The following is a 19491-nucleotide window of genomic DNA, read 5'->3' as shown; positions in this document are numbered from 1 at the left end:
TGACTCATTTGCTTTGTCTTCATCCACCTTGATGCTCAAAACCTAACCATTTTCTGTATGTATGCAGTGTAGCTGTAGCTGTGTCCATCCCATGATATTAGAGAGACAAGGTGAGTGAGGTAATATATTTATCTGCCCAAACCTGAAGAAAAGCTCTCTCTCACCAACAGAAGCTGGTCCAATAAAAGATTATCTCACTCGCTTTGTCTTTCATTTTCTGCATGCAATACATGGCCTTTCATGAAGTATAAAAAGGGACTCACTCAAGAATTTAAAAACAGACTAGACCAAAATTACCCTCAGTGGCAATTCCACCTGGAAGGCCTCCCTTTGTGGAATTCTAATTATATGTTTAGCTTTATAATCAATCTTTGTTCCACCTGAAAATGTAATGCAGCTGATAGACAGCCATGGCACACACAACCTAAACATATACACCTGTTTGATAATTGGTCAAATTATGTATTACATGTCAGCTGTTTTATTAAAGAGACACTGTTGTCCGCCATACAGAACACAGGCCTGAATCAGAAGTTTTGGATTCTATTCCCAGCTCTGCCACTGACTTGTGACTTGCTTAAAGTTACACCTCACCTCTGTTCCCCTCAGTTTTCCCAACTGTAAAATGGAAATAATTTTTTTTCCAAAATGATTTTTTACGAGCCAAGGATGTAAGCATATATACCATTACTGTGACAGGGCATGTTTGATAACCCCAGACACAGTGCCTTTTGAAGATGTACTTACCTTCTATATTCAGTTACACTAAACTTTGTACAGTAGAACCTCAATTTTATGAACACTGACCTTATGAATGACCAGTTATTTGAACTATTGTTCCCAATGGGGCGGGGGGGGGGGCAGGAGGGAATCACATAGTGAAAATAATGTTGACTAAGAATAAGTTGACATCCCTTCATATTCTGAGGCCTTCGCTGAACTGGAAATCACTCTGCAGCGGTTCGAAGGGCAAGAAGAAAGCAATGCAGTGCACCATACTGCAACTTATGCACTGTACTTTAATTTTGAGATGTTCCATTTTATGAACTCATCAATCCCCAATTCATTCATAAAATAAGGGTTCTACCGTAAATGTACTGAGTAAGCAAGAGTTCCCAGTTTATGCTTTCACTCAGATTCCTCGCTCCTCCTAAAGTAACAATCTTATCTCTCATTCTGTCCATCTGCTCACCATTGCATAGCATATAAACCTGTACTGGAAGACATCAAGATTATTTCCCAACCCTTAGGAGCAACTCTTACATGCTCTTCTCCCAACAGTGACAAAGCACACTGTAAACAGGAATTTCAGCATTGCTAGTCAACACAAGACTGTGCTAGTTACAGATTTTGCTTTCCCATCAGACAGCATACATGACTACGACAATTGTTCTGTGCAACTTTGCTCAGATGTAAGCAGCAATGTTCATGCCATCCCCGCCTCCCCCAATGCTTCTTGGATTTTTATTGGCTGGCAAGAGTAGTTTATCAAAATGCTCCCTGTTTCCAGAGCAGTGAGACAGGAATACAAATCTTCTAGTGGGAATTACAGTGAAGTGTACTAATAAGGACACAATGAGTAGGCAAAGAAAACAGTCTTATCAGGATGTCCATTTTGCATGCATTTTCTTCTGTTAAAGTTTCTTACCCAAATGGCCTCTAATTACGAAACTACTTCCAAGTGCAGTTAATTTGGCACTCTCAGAAGTGAAGGGCTGGCTGCATTAACAGCATAGATGGGGCCTATGGAACCTTCCCTACAGTCAGTCTGGACCCACCATTTTCAAGAATGGTGGCTACCAGACAGACCAAACCATGTTCTTAGTGGCTTTCTGGATATACTGCCATCAGGAGCTAGGGCCTCCAGTACACTGGCCTCTTTGGGAAATCTCACACTCTGATACAGCACTGCACTGGTGGGAATATGCTCGTACAAGCAACACACTGGTGCTTTCACCACTGGGTTGTCAGAAAATGTGTTGGCATGCCTCATGCTAGAATGCAACTTCATATGTCAACATAGATAGGGCCTACACATGTAATGAAATGGCTTGCAAAACCATGCAATAGACTATTTCCATACTTAAGCTAACATAAGGCTTGGCCCTGTCTACTTGGGATCGGAAAAGTCAGCACCTTTTTAGCATCTTTAAAGCTAACATGAGTCTGTCCTGAGCTCTAGTGTAAACCCAGACTTAAAAAAAAACCTCAAAGATGTTCATCTACAAGACAAGTGAAGAGATCCCATAATATCTAAAGGGAGCAGAGGCTAAGAGCATTGTGGGCTACTACTGCTGTCCCAAACAATCACTCCATACAGGTCTGATTATAGCGGGGACAGAAAGGAAAAGTTTCCTGTTAGCACCCAACAATTTACATTCCATCAATGCAAAGTCCCATGTTATCCACTGCAGTAAACATACAGTAAAACTAGTCTTTAAGTGGCCACTCAAGGAACCAGCAAAAACCAGTTGCATGGCAGAGGTGATCTTTATTTAAAGATAAAGGGATATAATGAAAATCCAGAGATACTTGGAGAGGGTTGCTTACAGCAGATTGGTTGCCAACTACAGGTAGATTGGGAGGTGTTACTAGTGCAGGGTTCACTAGCATTGCAGTTTTATACACAGTGAGCTTTCTCTGTTTAAACAAGCAGCAGCATACAGGGCGAATGGGTCTGTTTAAGCAAGCGAGAAATACAGAAATCTGAAGGCTCCCTAAGCTTTGGGGTCTTGGAGTTAGCCAATGGGGAAAAAAGGTGTCTAAAAAAAGTGCAGTGACTGGCAGAACCCTCAAGGAGGGGACGACACACTGGGAACAGGCAGAGAGAAATGGCAGTAGGAAGCCAGGTGCAGCTGGAGAGACTAATCATGCCAGGGACACGAGAGTGAGTTGAAGGAAAAAGGGTTAGAGCAAAGGATGAAACCAACCGCCCCAGGGAAGACAGTGTGAAATCTAGCTGAAAAAACAGCATGTGCCTGGCTGGACTCCCTCACCCTACTCTAAGATGCTGTCACAGTCGCTCCCCCAATTAAAGGTGTATTTTAGCCCAATGAATTTTGTACAACCTCTTACCAGTAAACTCTACTTTCAAGTAAATGCACTTACCACCAACACTTAGCATTTACATAGCACTCTCCATCACAGGCTCAAAAGCAGGATAAGCGCCATTATCCCCCTTTTACAGACAGCAAAACTGAGCACAGAAGAGAAGCAATTTGCCTGCGATTCCACACAGTGACAACGGAAACACAGTCAGAAACCAAATCCAAATCTCCCAACTCCCAATCCAGTGCTCTATCCTCCAGACCACATCCACTGAGTCCAGAGTCTTTAAGGTCAGCAGGGTGCTGTGCCACAATTTATCCTGGGGGCATGCTCTAAACTCATCACTCCTCATACGTTTCCATTGTATGCACCACATCGTAATAGAGAGCTTGTCCCATGGTCGCCTCCCTTCCTATTCACAGCAGCACAGTCCACCTCTGCACCCACTCAGCCCCAGAACACCCTCATGGCAACTACCACAACTGCACATGGAAAAGTTACACTGAGAAAACACTTGTGTATTTTTAGCTCCTTGTAATGAACTTCAGCAGCTGGAACCGAGGAGCCACCCACAGCATTTGACCAGCCAGCTCCCCGTACACTCGAGGTTCTGTCTGCACTAAGAAAATTTTTGCTGTTATAAAGACTTTATGTCATTCCCGAGTACAAACCCCAGTGGAAAAGCGCTGCATGGGCACGAAGTGGGGCTGACACCAGTGCAGTCAGCTTAGGTTTGTTACCAGACTAAGCTGCACCAGAGCAGAAGGTCTACGTTGAGGGATTACACGAATGCAACAACCCCGATATAGTTACACTAGCACACGTTTCCTTTCGGCAGACAGAGCCGCAATTTGGAACTTTTGTTGTAAATCTTCCCTTTGCTCTCCAAGTTTCTTTCCAACAACAGGACAGACCAAAGTTTTTGAAAGCTGCTACGGCTGAAGTACAGGGACAGCATCCTCGTTAGGAACAGCAGATAGGAACAATGTCCCAGCCAGTGCCTTTTTATTGCTGCACTATAGACCCTATGCTTGATATTAGCCCTGATCCCAGAGGCAAAATGGGAGCACTTTACCCACTAAGTCACCCAGCCCCTCAGCTATGGCCATCCTAAATGGAATGCATTATTCCTGCATTAAAACATATGTTCTTCAAGGCAGCTAGCCATCCGGCTATTCTGATAGTGAGATTACAGAGGGCCTAATTTTATCAGGCAGGGATACAATTATTTTAGTTGTTCTTCCCTCCGTAGAGACATGGACTGGGGAAAGCAGGTTGCTTGATTGCTGGGGAACTCTTCTGAAAGCCTCCACACTGATCACTGATGCAGTGACTTAAATGCTGGGTTTCCACAATGCAAGGCTGCATGCCAAGCTGCCCAAGTCTCCCACTCACCCCCACAAGAGTTCAAAGAGAAGATATTTGCTGATCCTGATGCCAGTGTGTATAATCCCCAATTAGCGGGAAAAAAAATTAGAAAAATTTCCAGCAAGTGAAAAATCCCATTGACTCATGCCAGCTTTGAACAATGAGCAGTTCTGTTTTGTTTTTTAAAAAGACAGTCTAAGGTAATAGTGAACAAAAAAAAAAGTGCCCACTGGCTAGACCCTTGCAAAAATAAGGACACGCCAAATTTATTATTCTACTGATTGTCTTTGGTGTAAACATTGCTACAGGATGCAGACAGATAGAGATCTAAGCATCTCAAACTCAGATCTTTTAAGTTTGGAAAAGCATTATGCGCATGTATTAAAAGGCCTTTTTTAATCAAATAGGAAATATTCAAGAGAGTGGAAACAGATTAGTTTCTCAGAGAATACTCAGGAGTTGCAGACTTTTATTCAGAGTGAGGACTACAGGCATGGAGTTTGAACCACTACTGATGTTGCTTTATTAAAATGTAGTGGCAAAAAACATGTAGCACTTGGAAGGCTGCTGTCTGCAGAGCATCCATTAGCTGGAATTCAGTGCTCCCCTCACACATGGTGCATACAGGAGGGAGATTTTTCTGTTCTAATTATACAACTATAATGAGACACATTATCCTAGATTGATGGATCCTCCTTAATTCACTGTACCCTACCAACAATTTGGGATTTCCAGTCAGCCCTAATTAGGAATTGCTTTAACTGACCCAATTCAGACAATTAGTCCAAAAGCTTCTGTGTGCAGACAGGCCTCAAGTTACAGGCAACACTCGAGTTGTAACTCAAGGTTAACTGTGCCGTGAAGACCAACCCTGTAAGTCGCTGCCAACCTGACCCGGGTTCAAACTGGCAGCCAGAGGTGACAAGCCTATTGCCAATACCCAGATCCATCTAGTTCTCAGACTAACCCTTTCCTAATGCACCTGTTAGTATAGATCTCATCTCTACATATGGTCAAAATAGTACATTTAACAATACTTATAAAAGCTAGGTATTATTTGCTGTCTTGACTATTTAACATGAAAAAATGTTTTGTCTCACATGGTGCATATTCCATTACCCAGAAGACACAAGTGATAGAAATGTATTACTATCATAGTCACTTACTAATAATTATGCACATTAACTGGATGTTTCTGTAGGTGGCTTTGTTATTAAATATTGAAGTCAAATTTAAAATGGGATTTTATATTTGTGCTTGTGCATTTGATAACCAATTGCCTATTTACCGGCAGTTTCAGAGAATGTTCTTTATTACCTTCAGAGATACAGTTTACGGAAAATCATGTTAAGACAATATCTTTGAATATTATAGTTTGACACAAGCCAAACAAGCAACTTGGTTCACTTCAGCTTTTATTCACACCCTGGGGACTTTTCACAGTGATCTGAATCTGACTTCTGAACTTTGTCACTCTGAACAAACATGATAATCCAATCAAATGGCAAACTTCAGGGCATAAACTAATCAGATACACGGGGTCAGGAAGGAACCTCTTAACCTTTCTATCTCATTACATGTGAGTTAGAAACACTATAGGTTCTCTCTATACACACATACACCTTTTCACGAAACTCTGGGTATTGTCCGTGACTACAGGAAGGATATGGGGTTCAACAGACCAGCAGTCTGACCCCATATGACAATTTTAACGTCCATCACACTTGTGTCTCAAAGTCTCAGCGGGATAGAATTTAAAACAGAAAATTGATGAACTCTTGAAACCCCGATACTGAAACCCCAGCTATCTAGGGCAGCCATCCCTGGGACAGGCTCTAAACACAGAGGTGAGTCAAGTTAGCAAGTCTTCCAAGCACATCTATGCAGCCTGAGCATCCTGACGAGCTGCAAGTATCAGTCATGCTAGAGGCAGTAAGGATCCCAAAGACAAACCAGGAATCAGTGCTACCAGATGTTCCCCCTCTCAAGAGAGAGAAATTGGCTCTAGCTACAATATGGCTCCAGAGAAGCAGAGTCCTGATTCACATCGTCTGAAGCTGCTAAAATGAAAGGATTTATAAATTAACACACCAGAAAGGAGGGGCATGGGGAGAAGTCTCCCGCTAAAGCCTCCCACTCCTCATCAGAGCAAATGGTCAGAGTGGCAGCCTAAACAAAAGAGTCATTTTCCCCTTTATCCAACCTAAAAAAAACCCCTACATATAGAACTAAGAAAACAGCAAACAAGTGTGCTGGATAGAGAAGACAGCCAGACATTCCCACGCCCGCCCCCAAACTGATCGAGTTACTAAACCTATGGGAATGGGATATCACGTCTTCCACTTCCAGCATGAGATGTTATCATCTGATGACTGCTTGCTGGCTCCTACCTGGAGTGAATCTGTGCTCTCCGTCCAGTTCTTAGTGGAAAGGTGTCCACATCGCCAAAGGATACCACCACAAATCGGCCCCCCGGCTGGCAGTCTCAGACACAAGAAGGACTGAATGGGCCATAGAGACTAAGCTCCCCTCTCCTCCAGGTCAGGGAGTGAGGAATGCTGGGTACATTTTGGGGAGTCTTGTCCAGCCATTGCTGTATGTTTTCAGGGGGTGAGGGAAGGAAAGATTCAGTCCCCAAGGCTGACATTTTGACATCTTTCATCAGCACAAGATTCACAGTTTAAGATCATAGAGCTGATGTTCACTACAAAGAAAAGTGAAACCAAAAAGAAGTCACTGCCTGGGATTATTTAGTCTTCAGGGAATGGGCAGTAAGAACTCCTGATTTCCATAACCAACTCTGCCACTGACTCACTGCATAACCTTTGGAAACTCACGTCAGCCATCTCTCTGTGACTCATATCCCCGCATGCATAAGCCAGGGCCTCACAAAGATGTTGTGAGGATTACTTAATGTTTGCAGAGCACGAAGAGATGCTCAGATGAAAGGTACTTCAAGTGTGAAGCATTCAGAAAGGGGTATTAAGCGAGCTTGTGTTCATGTAGGGACCAGGATGTAACACAGAAAGTTATTGTAGGGGACTGTCAAAAGCTTGGTTACAGACAGGCTCCTCTTCTCTGCCAGAAGACATTTATGTGTTGAGTTCATAGAAGGAGAAGGGACCCTCAGCCCCGTTCTCTCAGCCTGTGCAGGATCTCCCCTTAACCTTGAGGGCTGCATAAAATCTCCCAGCAAAGGTTTCAATAGTCTTCTCTCCCCTATTTCAGTACAGCTGAGTATTTAAAAGACCTGGTGCATTCTTTATTTTCTCCCACCACTCTCAGTCACCCTAGCTTGGATCCCCCTTTTCCTCCTTGGTGTTTACAGCCTTCAGACATGTGTTGGTAGTAATATTCCCCCCACAACCACAGTCCAGCCAAGCTATATGTATTTAGTTCTTTCAATCTACAATCTGTACTCTTAAATCCATCTCTCCAGTCCTCTAATGGTTTTCATTGCTCTGCTCATCTGCATGGCATAACGTTCAGGGGATCTTTCAGGCCTTCTGTTTGATTCATTGGTGATGGGGACTATTTGGGCTTGTCTACACCACACAGATTTTAGCATCAAGGCTGTGTCGACATGGCCTTGTTGCTAAAAGTCAGCGTGTGTAAATGCTCTTTGTTGGCACTTTTGCTGACAAAATACTTTCAGCCCCACGAGCGGCGTTAGCTTTGGCAGCAGAAAGCTGCGTTCACACTGCCATTTGTGTCAGCAAAACTTTTGTCTTTCATGGGGGGGGCTTTTTAAAGTACCTGTGAAAGACAAAAGTTTTGTCAACAACTTCGCAATGTACACATACCCTTTATTTCTTTGCTTCTCCGTCGTGCATTATTTCTGGGCTGTATTTCCTCTTTCCAACTGAGCCACTGACACTGGCTAAGAACCACGTGTAACCATGTCTGTGTCACTCTTTCCCAGGTTATAAGGCCCAAGAGAATAAAGTACAATCAGAACTGCAGTCTCTTATCAGAATCTTCTTTAAACCGGCAAAGGCGCGAATACTGCTCTCTGGATTTGCATAACACCCCCCATGACATACTCAAACAGGATGTTTATGCATTTCAAACCACTGCTTCACAACTGTCCCTTTGTAGGCTGCAGACACGTCAAATCCGCATGCAGAGTTCTCAGCAGACTCAGTAACAATTGTCAGTCTTGCAGGTAAATTAAAGAAGCGGGGTAATCACAATCGCCACTGAACCAGTTCTGTCTAACCCAAGACCTATGTCACAGTTACTGCATACACATGAATTATAAAAGCAGTATGGCCCCATAGCTAGGACACAGATTATTCAGGAGATCTGAGTTATTGCAAGCCCTACCAGAGCCTCGCTGTGTGACTTTGCCTAAATCACTTAATCTCCATGCCACAGTTTCTCCAGCTGTAAAATAATTTTCACCCACCTTTCAGACTGAGGGATGAAAATTGCTAAATACAATTTATTAGATGAGAAGAAAATCAAGATTTTGCAGTGAATTTTGATTCTAATGGAAATGATGACCCTATCCCATTAACTACAGTCATCCTATGTTTCCCATGCAGTTCTACCAATACATCTCCATCTCGCCCTGCAGAACTCATCCCTGGCTAACCCCACCACTCTCCTGACACCTCTCAAACCTGACCTGCAGCACCACTTGTTATTCCTTGCTCTGTAAAAATTTAACATGAAACCTTTCTCTGCAAAAACACATTCTTGATTCCTCAGGAAGACACAGCCCTCCCTAAGAGGAATAAACAAAGGTGCATGAAGTCATTCACAGAAACACCCACACTGGAAGTTACAGACCAGACAGCAAAATGTATGTTTAACCAGAAAAGTAAACAGAAACCTTAACTCCTTCAACAGCATGAAGCAAGCACAAAGATACAATGACCCTGCAGCACTCAGCTCAGAGCAAGTATGAGATCAGATTAAAGTGACACACACTGAATCTCTAACAGGGGAATTCCTGCCTGTTCCTAAGGAGAGACAGGTCCTCCCCAGCCACACCCCAATTCCTTCCTGGGTTGCACAAGCTGAAATTCACTACACAGACATCCATTTACTAGTTACAAACAACAGAGATGACAGAAACCAAGGTCCAACAGCAACTGGCAGCCAAATAAGGCTATTTAGCATTATGAGACTTGACCATTTAATCCTCTAGGAAAGAGATCAACCCATAGTGCTAAACACAGTCTCTCACCTGTGGCTCAGTTGGGGAAGGGGGCAGGAGGGTGAAAGGAAGGGAGGTTAAAGAAGCCAGGAAATCAAAGAATAATGAGTAGGGGGTGAGTTGTGACTACTGCCCCAATTGGCTTAGAACTACACACACTATTATGCATGACCCCTTCTCTCCAAGCCCCACCCAGAGCCTCTTGCTAGTCTCCTCCACCTGTTATCTCACCTTTTAAACTTCAAGCTCTTTGGGGCAGAGACTGTCATTTTCCATTTATTTGTGCTGGGCGCTGTACAAAGGGGCACTCAATTGTGAGAACCCTTCAGAGACCGAGAGGGAAATACCCCTACAGCCTCCTGAACGCTTACTCCTATGTGCGCTCTGAAGCCCTAACCCAGAATTCCTTAGCATGCTGATGACCACACCACCTTCCTGAGCTCTTACAGAGATCTGGCTACCTTACCCAACAGAGACCCTCCCCTGCTCCTACCAGCATCCCTCTTCTGTCTAGCCATATGGAATGGCGTATGGCAATGCCAGCTCAATGCAACAGGTCACAGAGGAAGAGGCTGAAGACAGCCTCTGGAATGAATATCTCCAAATCCATCCACTTAGCTGAAAGGCGCTCACCACATATTTCAGTTTGCAGTGGATGGTTCCACGTCTAAGGGGCCTGGGGTGAGAACTGCTGTGTGACCATGACTGAACCAAGAGCACAGGGGGCTTAAGCTTAGCTGTAACACAAATGGATCCCACCCACTCAGTGAAGTCCACAGTGACTCAAATTACTGTTCTTTAAACCTGGTCCCTTTTGTAGCACTGGCAATCACGGTCTGTGATGGCCACACTCACGCTTAGACACCATTATTGCTAGCAAGGTTCTACCAGTGACCAAGACGATGGGGTTTCTTGTTGTCCAAGTCTTGTTTTAAAACTGCTATACACCACGCCTCGCACTGCTAGGGCTGTCTCTACACTACATTTTCCTTACAATTTTACACAGTGGGAGTGCGAATGTAGACCAGCCATTGACACATTCGCTACTACATCATCTACCCCTGCACAGAGCAGGTGTAGCTGTCATGGTGGTTAAAACACCAGCTGTCTGTCTACACTAGCATTCCCACCATTGGGAAGCATGAAGAAAAGTGTGACAAGGCCTGGGAGGGCTGGTGTGCAGTTTGGGCTAGCGTTGTCTTGTCCACACTAGTCAGGGAAGCTTGGTTAACAGCAACTGTATTACAACAAAATTGTAGCTAGTACAGTTGTGACTTGGCATGGTCACCCAGAACGAAAGCATTGGGCATCATTTGCGAAGTTGGGGGCCTAAATAAGATTCTCAGTGGTGCTGAGCGCCCACAGCAAGCGTACATCATCACTGAATATCAGGCCACGTTCTGAAGCATCTAACTTCAGATATGCAAGCAGGAGAACTCTGGGCCTGCGCTTAAACGCTACAAGTTACGTCACGTCACAGGGGGGTGTTTAACAGTTCAGCCTCGCCTATGTTATAACCACATTACGGAACAGTGCAACAGCCTCGCAGCTTGTATTATATAACATGAATCCACTTGACGTGCATGATAATTACAGGCCTAGCACAGGCCTCCCTCTCCAGCTGACCCAACTCCTCTGGAGCTCCAGACGGAGGAAGCTGCTTCCCTGTAACTACATCTCACTGATCATTTGAAAATGTGTCCTCTTCCCTGCCCTGGCCTCTTCATATCTTGCCCCCTTTGTCCCTCTAACACAGCTGGGATGGAGCTTGAATGAAAAGTAGCGCGAGAGAATTTTGCCTAGAAAGAACAGCCCTAGTCTCAATGTTAGAGTGTTTTAACACTAACATTTTTAGCTAAAAATGGAATTAATGCACCATATATTCTTCTCCTTCTTAAGTCATACATCAACCTGCTCCTGAACATACAGCAGAACCTCAGAGTTATGAACACCAGAGATACGAACTGACCAGTCAACCACACCCCTCATCTGGAACCAGAAGTACGCAATCAGGCAGCAGCAGACACAAAACAAAAACAAACACAGTACAGTACTGTGTTAAATGTAGACTACTAAAAAAATAAGGGGGAAGTTTAAAAAAATATTTGACAAGGTAAGAAAACTCTTTCTGTGCTTGTTTTGTTTAAATAAAGATGGTTAAAGCAGTGTTTGTCTTCTTCATAGTAAAGTTTCACAGTTGTATTAAGTCAATGTTCAGTTGTAAACTTTTGAAAGAACCACCATAATGTTTTGTTTGGAGTTACGAACAACCTCCATCCCCGAGGTGTTCGTAATTCTGAGGTTCTACTGTACCAGCAACTGAGCAGATTAGCCAGTCCGGACTCTGGAATTCTGCAGAGAGGCACCTTTTGGGGAGAAAAGATATCCCCTCTTCCCGTAAGACCTGGGAGTCCATGACAGGCTCTCCGTCCTGTATAGCTGGACCACTGCAGAAGGGAGCAAGGATATGAGGGCCTAAGGGTGTGAGAGACTTCCTAACATGGGCTCCTCTCTGCCAGGACCAGCACCAACTCAGTCCACACAGATGTAGTTTATGGGTTAATTACAGGTTTAAAGTCAGATTTTAAGCATAAAACTAAGATATAGTAAGATACAGGTACAAAGCCCACAGGCATACAAGATAGTAGCTTAAGCAGTTAGCATAGGAAGTTAGGCCAATAAGCCTTAGCAAAAGAAAGCTGACCAACAGTGACCCCAAGTCACAAGATAGCAGCATACGATATAATTTTGCAATATGTAATTCTGCTGATGTCTAGCATAAAATGCTGACCGGTACCCTCAAGAAGTCAGCTAATGCCGGTTAGGGTATTTTGGGATAGGAGTATCAGCAGACAACCACAAAATTGCTATAGTAACCAACTGACATATATGCTAATAAATTTGAGATAATTAATATACTAGCCTATAGCATAAGGACACCCCAATATTATTAGGGTGAGGAAGTTAGTTATGGGCAAAGGAGGCCAAATACTCCTATGAATATTCATGGAAACCACTGGATACTATAACAGGCCTAACCACAGTTTAGTCCATTGAGACTTCGGCTATTTGGCATGCCAGGGATAGGACAGGACTCTCATAGAACTCCCCCTGTCTCTCTACTCCTAGATCAGAACTGGGGGAGATAGTGTACGGCACGACACTGGATGTAAAGCTAATATTGCATTACTTTGTGTGTTCACTGATTGTGCAAATAAAAAGATTGCAAATTCAAAAGCTTTTTTCATAAGTATGTTCCAACCATGCACGTTGGGGTTTCCAATTTAACCGTAATTCTAACAGCTCTGGGCCTACTCTTGGAACTGAAGCTTGTCAAACCTCAGAGTATTAATTGGTCAATTGGGAAGTCTCAGATAATCAATACACAGTTAATAGATCAGGTAACACACATCGCCAAAGAAAGTAACCATTTCCAGCTGCTGAGATCAGGTCAAGCTTAATGGCATACGGAGCCTTTCACCTTTATCAATTCTCTGAGCTAAGGGAACAAATGATACTGTAGAAACCTTAAGATATACAGAGCTCTTTCAGGACGTATTCTTCTACTGAACACATTCTAATTCAGTGCCAAAGAAAGACACTTCTGCTAACATTGTATTTGACTGAGGCCAAATTTACAGAGGGCAAGAGATCTTAATCAGGGGGTGAAGTAGGAGCACTTTCCACAGAAATCCAGGAGAACATTTTAAGTACAAGCATCCAGAGTGGCCCCAAAAACACATTCCAGGTGCAGCACCTCAGCTGGCAGAGGTGTAAAACAGCGTGCCAATTTCTAATGGAAACATGAAACTGTTCATTCTTTTGAGCTTCAGTCAAGGATGGGGAAGCAGATTGATAGCTTTTGTCTAAGTTAAAGTGCTGAGGATATTATCTCATTAAAGAGCAGTAGATGAAAATTCCAAGTAGTACTTCACATCATTACTGATGTATAATACAGGTGTTACTGGGGGCTTGTCTTCATGTACAGCCATGCACTGCTGTGGCGCTTTATGGAAGACACTCCTACACTGACGGGCGAGCTTCTCCCATTGGCATAGCGCTGTCTACACAAAGGGTTAGGTCAGTATAACTACATCACTCAAGGGTGTGGATTTTTCACACCCGAGCAATGTAGTTATACAGATATAGGTCTGTAGTATAGATCTGGTGTAAGAGGCGGATAAAAATACCAGAAAGGAGTTAGAGAAGAAGGAAGAACAAGATGTAAGTACCCATGGGTCACTGACACATTTATAATGGTTCATTTATTGTTTATAACATAGTGGGTTAACATGCGGGAGACCAGGTCCCTTCTCCAAGGAACTTACAGGAGATGTGCAATGGAATACTAAACAAATGAAAAAAGGCAAAAGAAGCTGCTCCCGCCACTAACAAGGAGAGTATTTCTAGTAACATTCATAGCAACAACAGATCTACCAGCAGTTCATACTGCCACAAGCAGATCGGAAGCATTGATGACATATTTGAAGATACTTATGCAACAAGGCACGGGGCAACCGCAGCGCTACTCTATGAAATGTCTTCTAGTGCTTTGCCCAGAAGTTGTGTGTGTACTGAGGGATTGGGCTTCTGACATTTCCATATTCACCACAAGGTTTGGTCAGAAATGATCTGCAGAGAACAGAGGCTTAATTAGTCCTATTGCTTTTGCCACACAAACTGTTCCTTAAGGAAGCCCACAATTTCCATTTTCTGTATGTATTTAAAATAATCCTTCTGTTCCATTTTGCAGCTCACATGCTGATGCAGCATCTCTTCCATGCATGGTGCCAGATTAGGTTTAATATTGCATTTTCTTTGTCAGAGTTATAAATACCCCATACCGTGTAGGCTAATAGTTACCTAACACTGTGTGCAAAAACAAGCCATAAGAGGTGACCTGAAGAAACCCAGTGACAACAGCACAACATTGTCCCACACCTCTCCATGACACATTATACCAGGAATTAAACAATGCTGCGCATCCCCCATACATGACTTGATGTTCATAGGCACTCTCCCCACAGGTTCTGCTCCTCTCCCCTTTCAGAAATGGGGAGAGTTAACCTGTTGTTGTGCCCTATTCAGAATCCCCACTAGAAACACCCAGAAGGTAAACAACCACCACCTCTCAATGAAACGCAGAGATAAAAGCAGATGCAAGGAGAAAGAACTGGATTCCTTTTGTTTACACAAGGTTACCCTCAAAAGTTATTAATGTTGCCTTTTTAATACAACTCACATGCAATGGTGTTCACTATGCACACAGACCCAGGATTATGCTGATCAAAGTAACAGAGAAGCTCATATTAAAGTCTCTAATCTTAACTCAGCAGAGGGACTTATTTTCAAGAGATGCTGAGCACCTTCAAAAGTGCTGAGCAAGTCAATAGGCAGTATAAGTCAGGCCCCAATTGTCTCAGAAACAAGATATCAGTTAAGGGACATTTTCAAGAAGCTTTAGGCTGCTTTGTCAGGCAGGCCACTGCACCTGTTGGCTTCAGAGAGGGGAGAACTTTGCAGGATCAGGACCTTAACGTCTGTTAAAAAGGTGGTGATTAAGCCAAACCTCATATTAAACTGCAATGTACGCAGCACTGGTCTAGTGCATAATGACAAAGCACCTAACTCCTTTAGACTTCTTTGAAAATTCCTTCCTTAAAATTTAGCGTTATTCTTATTAATAATCATGTTTATTACAGTAAAGCCTAAGGGCCAAGAATGGGGCCCCATTGTGCTAGGCACTGTACAAACACAACAGTAAACAGTCCCTGCCTCAAACCATTGACAATCTAAACAGACAAGACAGACACAGGGTGGGGGAGGGGGTATAACACACTCGCAGAGCAAACAATGCAATATCAAACATGTTAGTTCCACAATTTGGGGGCGGGAGCAAGGGGGAGTTACTTAGGAGACAGGCTTTCATTTAATGTACTATTGTAACTGAACCAAGACAGTTTTTAGTCTGACCTTGTCCCTTTATGCAGAATGTTATTTCTTTACATATACTCTTTAGACATGAGACTCTCTCATGCTTAAAAAAAAAAGCAGCAAGCGAGTGCTCCTTAGGAATATTTTCAAGCAAAATATAATATGAGTTAAATGCCAGCCGCAAAGATGTAAGTGGCAAGCAAAAGATTCTGCAAAGAAACACCCAATATTCAAAGTATGCAGAACCATAAAAAACGTATGCGAACAATTCAAGCAGCTTAAGGCTCCCTGCTGCTTTGTGTTGCAGTTTCAACAGCCTCAAGCCCAGGAAGTACAGTAACAGAACAAGGTTTTCGAAGAGCATGACAGTACGTATCAAAAAGTTACACTATGCAGAGGGTTAGCCTTTTCTCTAATATCATGAGAAATAAGTTACACACACTACAAAACACAAATGCTTTCCCAGCAGCAGAATGTTCCAGTAAATTCTGCAATTAAGAGTTCTTCTACATGAGATATCCAAGGGCATCAAAAAGGACAATTCCTCAGTACTTCACACTGTCAAACAGTCCATAAAGGTTAACACCAGATAGGATTACCGCTCTAGTTAAATGCTTAAATAAAGTGTTTCTGAACAGTACCTGGCAAAACAAAAACCAGCATTAAAACGCTCCTAACAAATGGCTTCAACTGAGAAGTGCTATCTTCATGCTGCTACAGAACACTTCTCATCCTGCAAGATGCTGAGTGCCAACCCTCATCCAAGTCTATGTGCATTTAAGATGATCAGCACCTTGAAGCCAGAAGGGACCATTATGACTATCTAGTCAGTCCTCCTGCCAGCCAAGAAATGTTACTTAGCAATTCCTGAATTGAACCGGTGCATCTGATGAAGTGAGCTGTAGCTCACGAAAGCTTATGCTCAAATAAATTGGTTAGTCTCTAAGGTGCCACAAGTCCTCCTGTTCTTTTTGCGAATACAGACTAACACGGCTGTTACTCTGAAACCTGAATTGAACCCAGTAACTTGCAATGGATAGAGCATTTCAATCTGTAAAATATAGCCATTTCCTTCACAAGATTCATCTACCCACCCCAGATTCCAACACATTTCTCTTGCCTGACAGAAATATTAACCTACAGCTCTAGAAGAAGAAATTTACAACACAGCCATACTGATGGCAACAACCTAGATACTAGGGCACAGAAAACACCCTATGTACATTTAAAGGGAAGCGGAAATGTCACATTCATGTCTCAAACACAAGTTAAGGTTTTGTTTTCAATATAAACAGGAACTTTGTGTGAACTGATTATGGCTGCATGAAACAACTTGCTCAGGTCATATGGAGAGAACATTATGCTGTATTTTTTCCATTGTTATCCAAAGCTTCTCTCCCCCTCCCCCACCATTGATTTTCTCCAGTCTCCTCTCCCCTGAAAATCCTTAAAACAGCTTTTAAAATTCATGAGGGCAGCAAACAAAGAAGAAAACATCTGTAAGAACACCTGAGAATTGTCACTCCCGAACTATAAACAATCATCAGTTAGGGCTTAGATAAGACCCATGGGGCACTCCACATATGCACCCTTGGAGGCTTGCACGTGATTGTTCCCTAAAGTTGTCTCTCCAGGGCTTTGGAAGGATGAAATCATCTTCTAAGCTACCCACAGCTCCTCTCAGACTTTTGCAGGAAAATCAGCAGAGCACTGTAAGTCAGGAACATTAAACACAGACTCGAAGAGACTAACATTTAAGGGATGCTAGACTACATCTCAAAGGTGAGGATGCTGCAAAAACTGGCCACAACACACATGCTGGCTGTGTACATGGGAGAAATTAGAGGACAGACAGGCTACAAGCATGGGGAGCCTGGGTGGTGAAATCTAAAAAGATGCATGCAGGATGAGCGTACCACTGGGATTCACCCCATTAAACACAGCTTGAGAGTACCAAGAGGGGCACATTCAAACACCAGAAAAAAGGACACACTGGGTCATCCCACTATAAAGGAGATAGGCCCAGCTAAACCCCCCACCCCCGCGCAACACAGCCTGTCTGTGAGAAGGCAGAAGGGAGGCTCACAAATATTTGCCCACCCCACCGCAACAGACACAAGCAGGTTTTAGCATGTGAAGGGGATTTATCCCAATTAACCCCCCACAATCCCGAGCCACCTGGGGGCTCCCCCAACACTTCCATCCACTGCCCCCACAGCCTGGGGGCTCCCCAAAACCCAGACCAGTCACCCTCCACTGGCTCCTCCCGCAGCCCGGAAGAGCACGGCAAGGAGATTGAGGGGAGTGAAGAAATCCTCTAAACGTCCTGTGAGAGGACAAGAGGAAAAGGATGAGGACACCGAAGGGCCAGTGAGGGGAGCCTCCAGCCTCCCCACCCCAAGCAAGGGACCAGAGAAGACTCCCTGCCTCACACTGACTGCCCCCCAGCCACAGCCCAACCCCCAACTTCCACCCGCCAGCCATAACCCTACCCCACGTCTATCCCCCTCCACCCCATCACTCACACATACCCAAGCCCCTCCCAGCCCCACACCTATCCCCTAACCCAACCCCAGCCATAAACCCAGCCCCCACTTACCCCAACCCCTGCCAGCCCCACACCTACTCACCTCGCACCTATCCCATGCTCAGCCCCACACCTACCCCCACCAGCCCCAGCCCAACCCCTAACTTCCTTTCCCCCAGCCATAACCCTACCCCACGCCTAGTCCCCTCCACCCCACCACTCAGCCCCACACCTATCCCGAGCCCCTCCCTGCCCCCTAATCCAACCCCAGCCATACACCCACCCCCACCCCTCCCAGCCCCACACCTACTCACCTCGCACCTACCCGCCGTGCTCAGCCCCACACCCACCCCCACCAGCCCCAGCCCAACCCCCAACTTCCTCCCCCCCAGCCATAACCCTACCCCACGCCTAGTCCCCTCCACCCCACCGCTCAGCCCCACACCTATCCTGAGCCCCTCCCTGCCCCCTAATGCAACCCCAGCCATACACCCACCCCCACCCCTCCCAGCCCCACACCTACTCACCTCGCACCTACCCGCCGTGCTCAGCCCCACACCCACCCCCACCAGCCCCAGCCCAACCCCCAACTTCCTCCCCCCAGCCATAACCCTACCCCACACCTATCCCCCTCCGCCCCACCGCTCAGCCCCACACCTATCCCGAGCCCCTCCCTGCCCCCTAATCCAACCCCAGCCCCGTCCCCGAGCCCCACTCCTGCCGCCCCCGCCCCACACCGACCCCCACCTTCGGAGAGCTCCAGCTCCAGCTCGGCCAGCTGCTCGCGGATCTCCCGGGGCAGGGAGCAGGCTCCCCCGCCTGCCGGCTCGGCCATGTCGGGGACGGGGAGGCGCGGCCCGGCCCGGCTCAGCGCTGGGGGCTCCGGATCCCGGGCGCAGCAGGAGCGGCCGCCGCCTCCGCCATGCTGAGCCCCAGCGCCGCGGTCACGTGAGGGGGAGGGGCCCGGCGCCACCGCCCGGCTGGGCCCGGCTGCAGCGCCGCGCGCCCCCTGCCGGCCCGGCCCGGAACCGCACCCGGCGCCGCGCGCCCCCTGCCGGCCCGGCCCGGAACCGCACCCGGCGCCGCGCGCCCCCTGCCGGCCACTGCAGCGCCGCGCTCCCCCTGCCGGCCCGGCCCGGAACCGCACCCGGCGCCGCGCGCCCCCTGCCGGCCCGGAACGGAACCGCCCCCGGCGCCGCGCGCCCCCCGCCGGCCCGGCCCGGAACCGCCCCCGGCGCCGCGCGCCCCCCGCCGGCCCGGCCCGGAACCGCACCCGGCGCCGCGCGCCCCCTGCCGGCCCGGAACGGAACCGCCCCCGGCGCCGCGCGCCCCCCGCCGGCCCGGCCCGGAACCGCCCCCGGCGCCGCGCGCCCCCTGCCGGCCCGGCCCGGAACCGCACCCGGCGCCGCGCGCCCCCTGCCGGCCCGGCCCGGAACCGCACCCGGCGCCG

At 46.2% G+C, this 19491-nt stretch overlaps 1 protein-coding gene across 3 annotated transcripts in view; it reads right to left on the bottom strand.

Annotated features, from left to right (window-relative positions):
- DIP2B (disco interacting protein 2 homolog B) overlaps positions 1 to 18952 on the bottom strand; it is a 124535-nt gene extending 105583 nt beyond the window's left edge. For all 3 annotated transcript variants that reach the window (XM_074935782.1, XM_074935783.1, XM_074935784.1), the window contains exon 1: positions 18789 to 18952. In XM_074935782.1, coding sequence (XP_074791883.1) covers positions 18789 to 18876 — 88 coding nt within the window. In that variant the 5' untranslated portion in view covers positions 18877 to 18952. The remainder of the gene's footprint in view (positions 1 to 18788) is intronic.
- Between the last annotated feature and the right edge of the window lie 539 nt (positions 18953 to 19491).

The sequence above is a fragment of the Natator depressus genome, chromosome 20 (genome assembly GCF_965152275.1).
Source record: "Natator depressus isolate rNatDep1 chromosome 20, rNatDep2.hap1, whole genome shotgun sequence".
NCBI lineage: Eukaryota > Metazoa > Chordata > Testudines > Cheloniidae > Natator > Natator depressus.
This window is presented reverse-complemented; position numbering and strand designations above follow the sequence as displayed.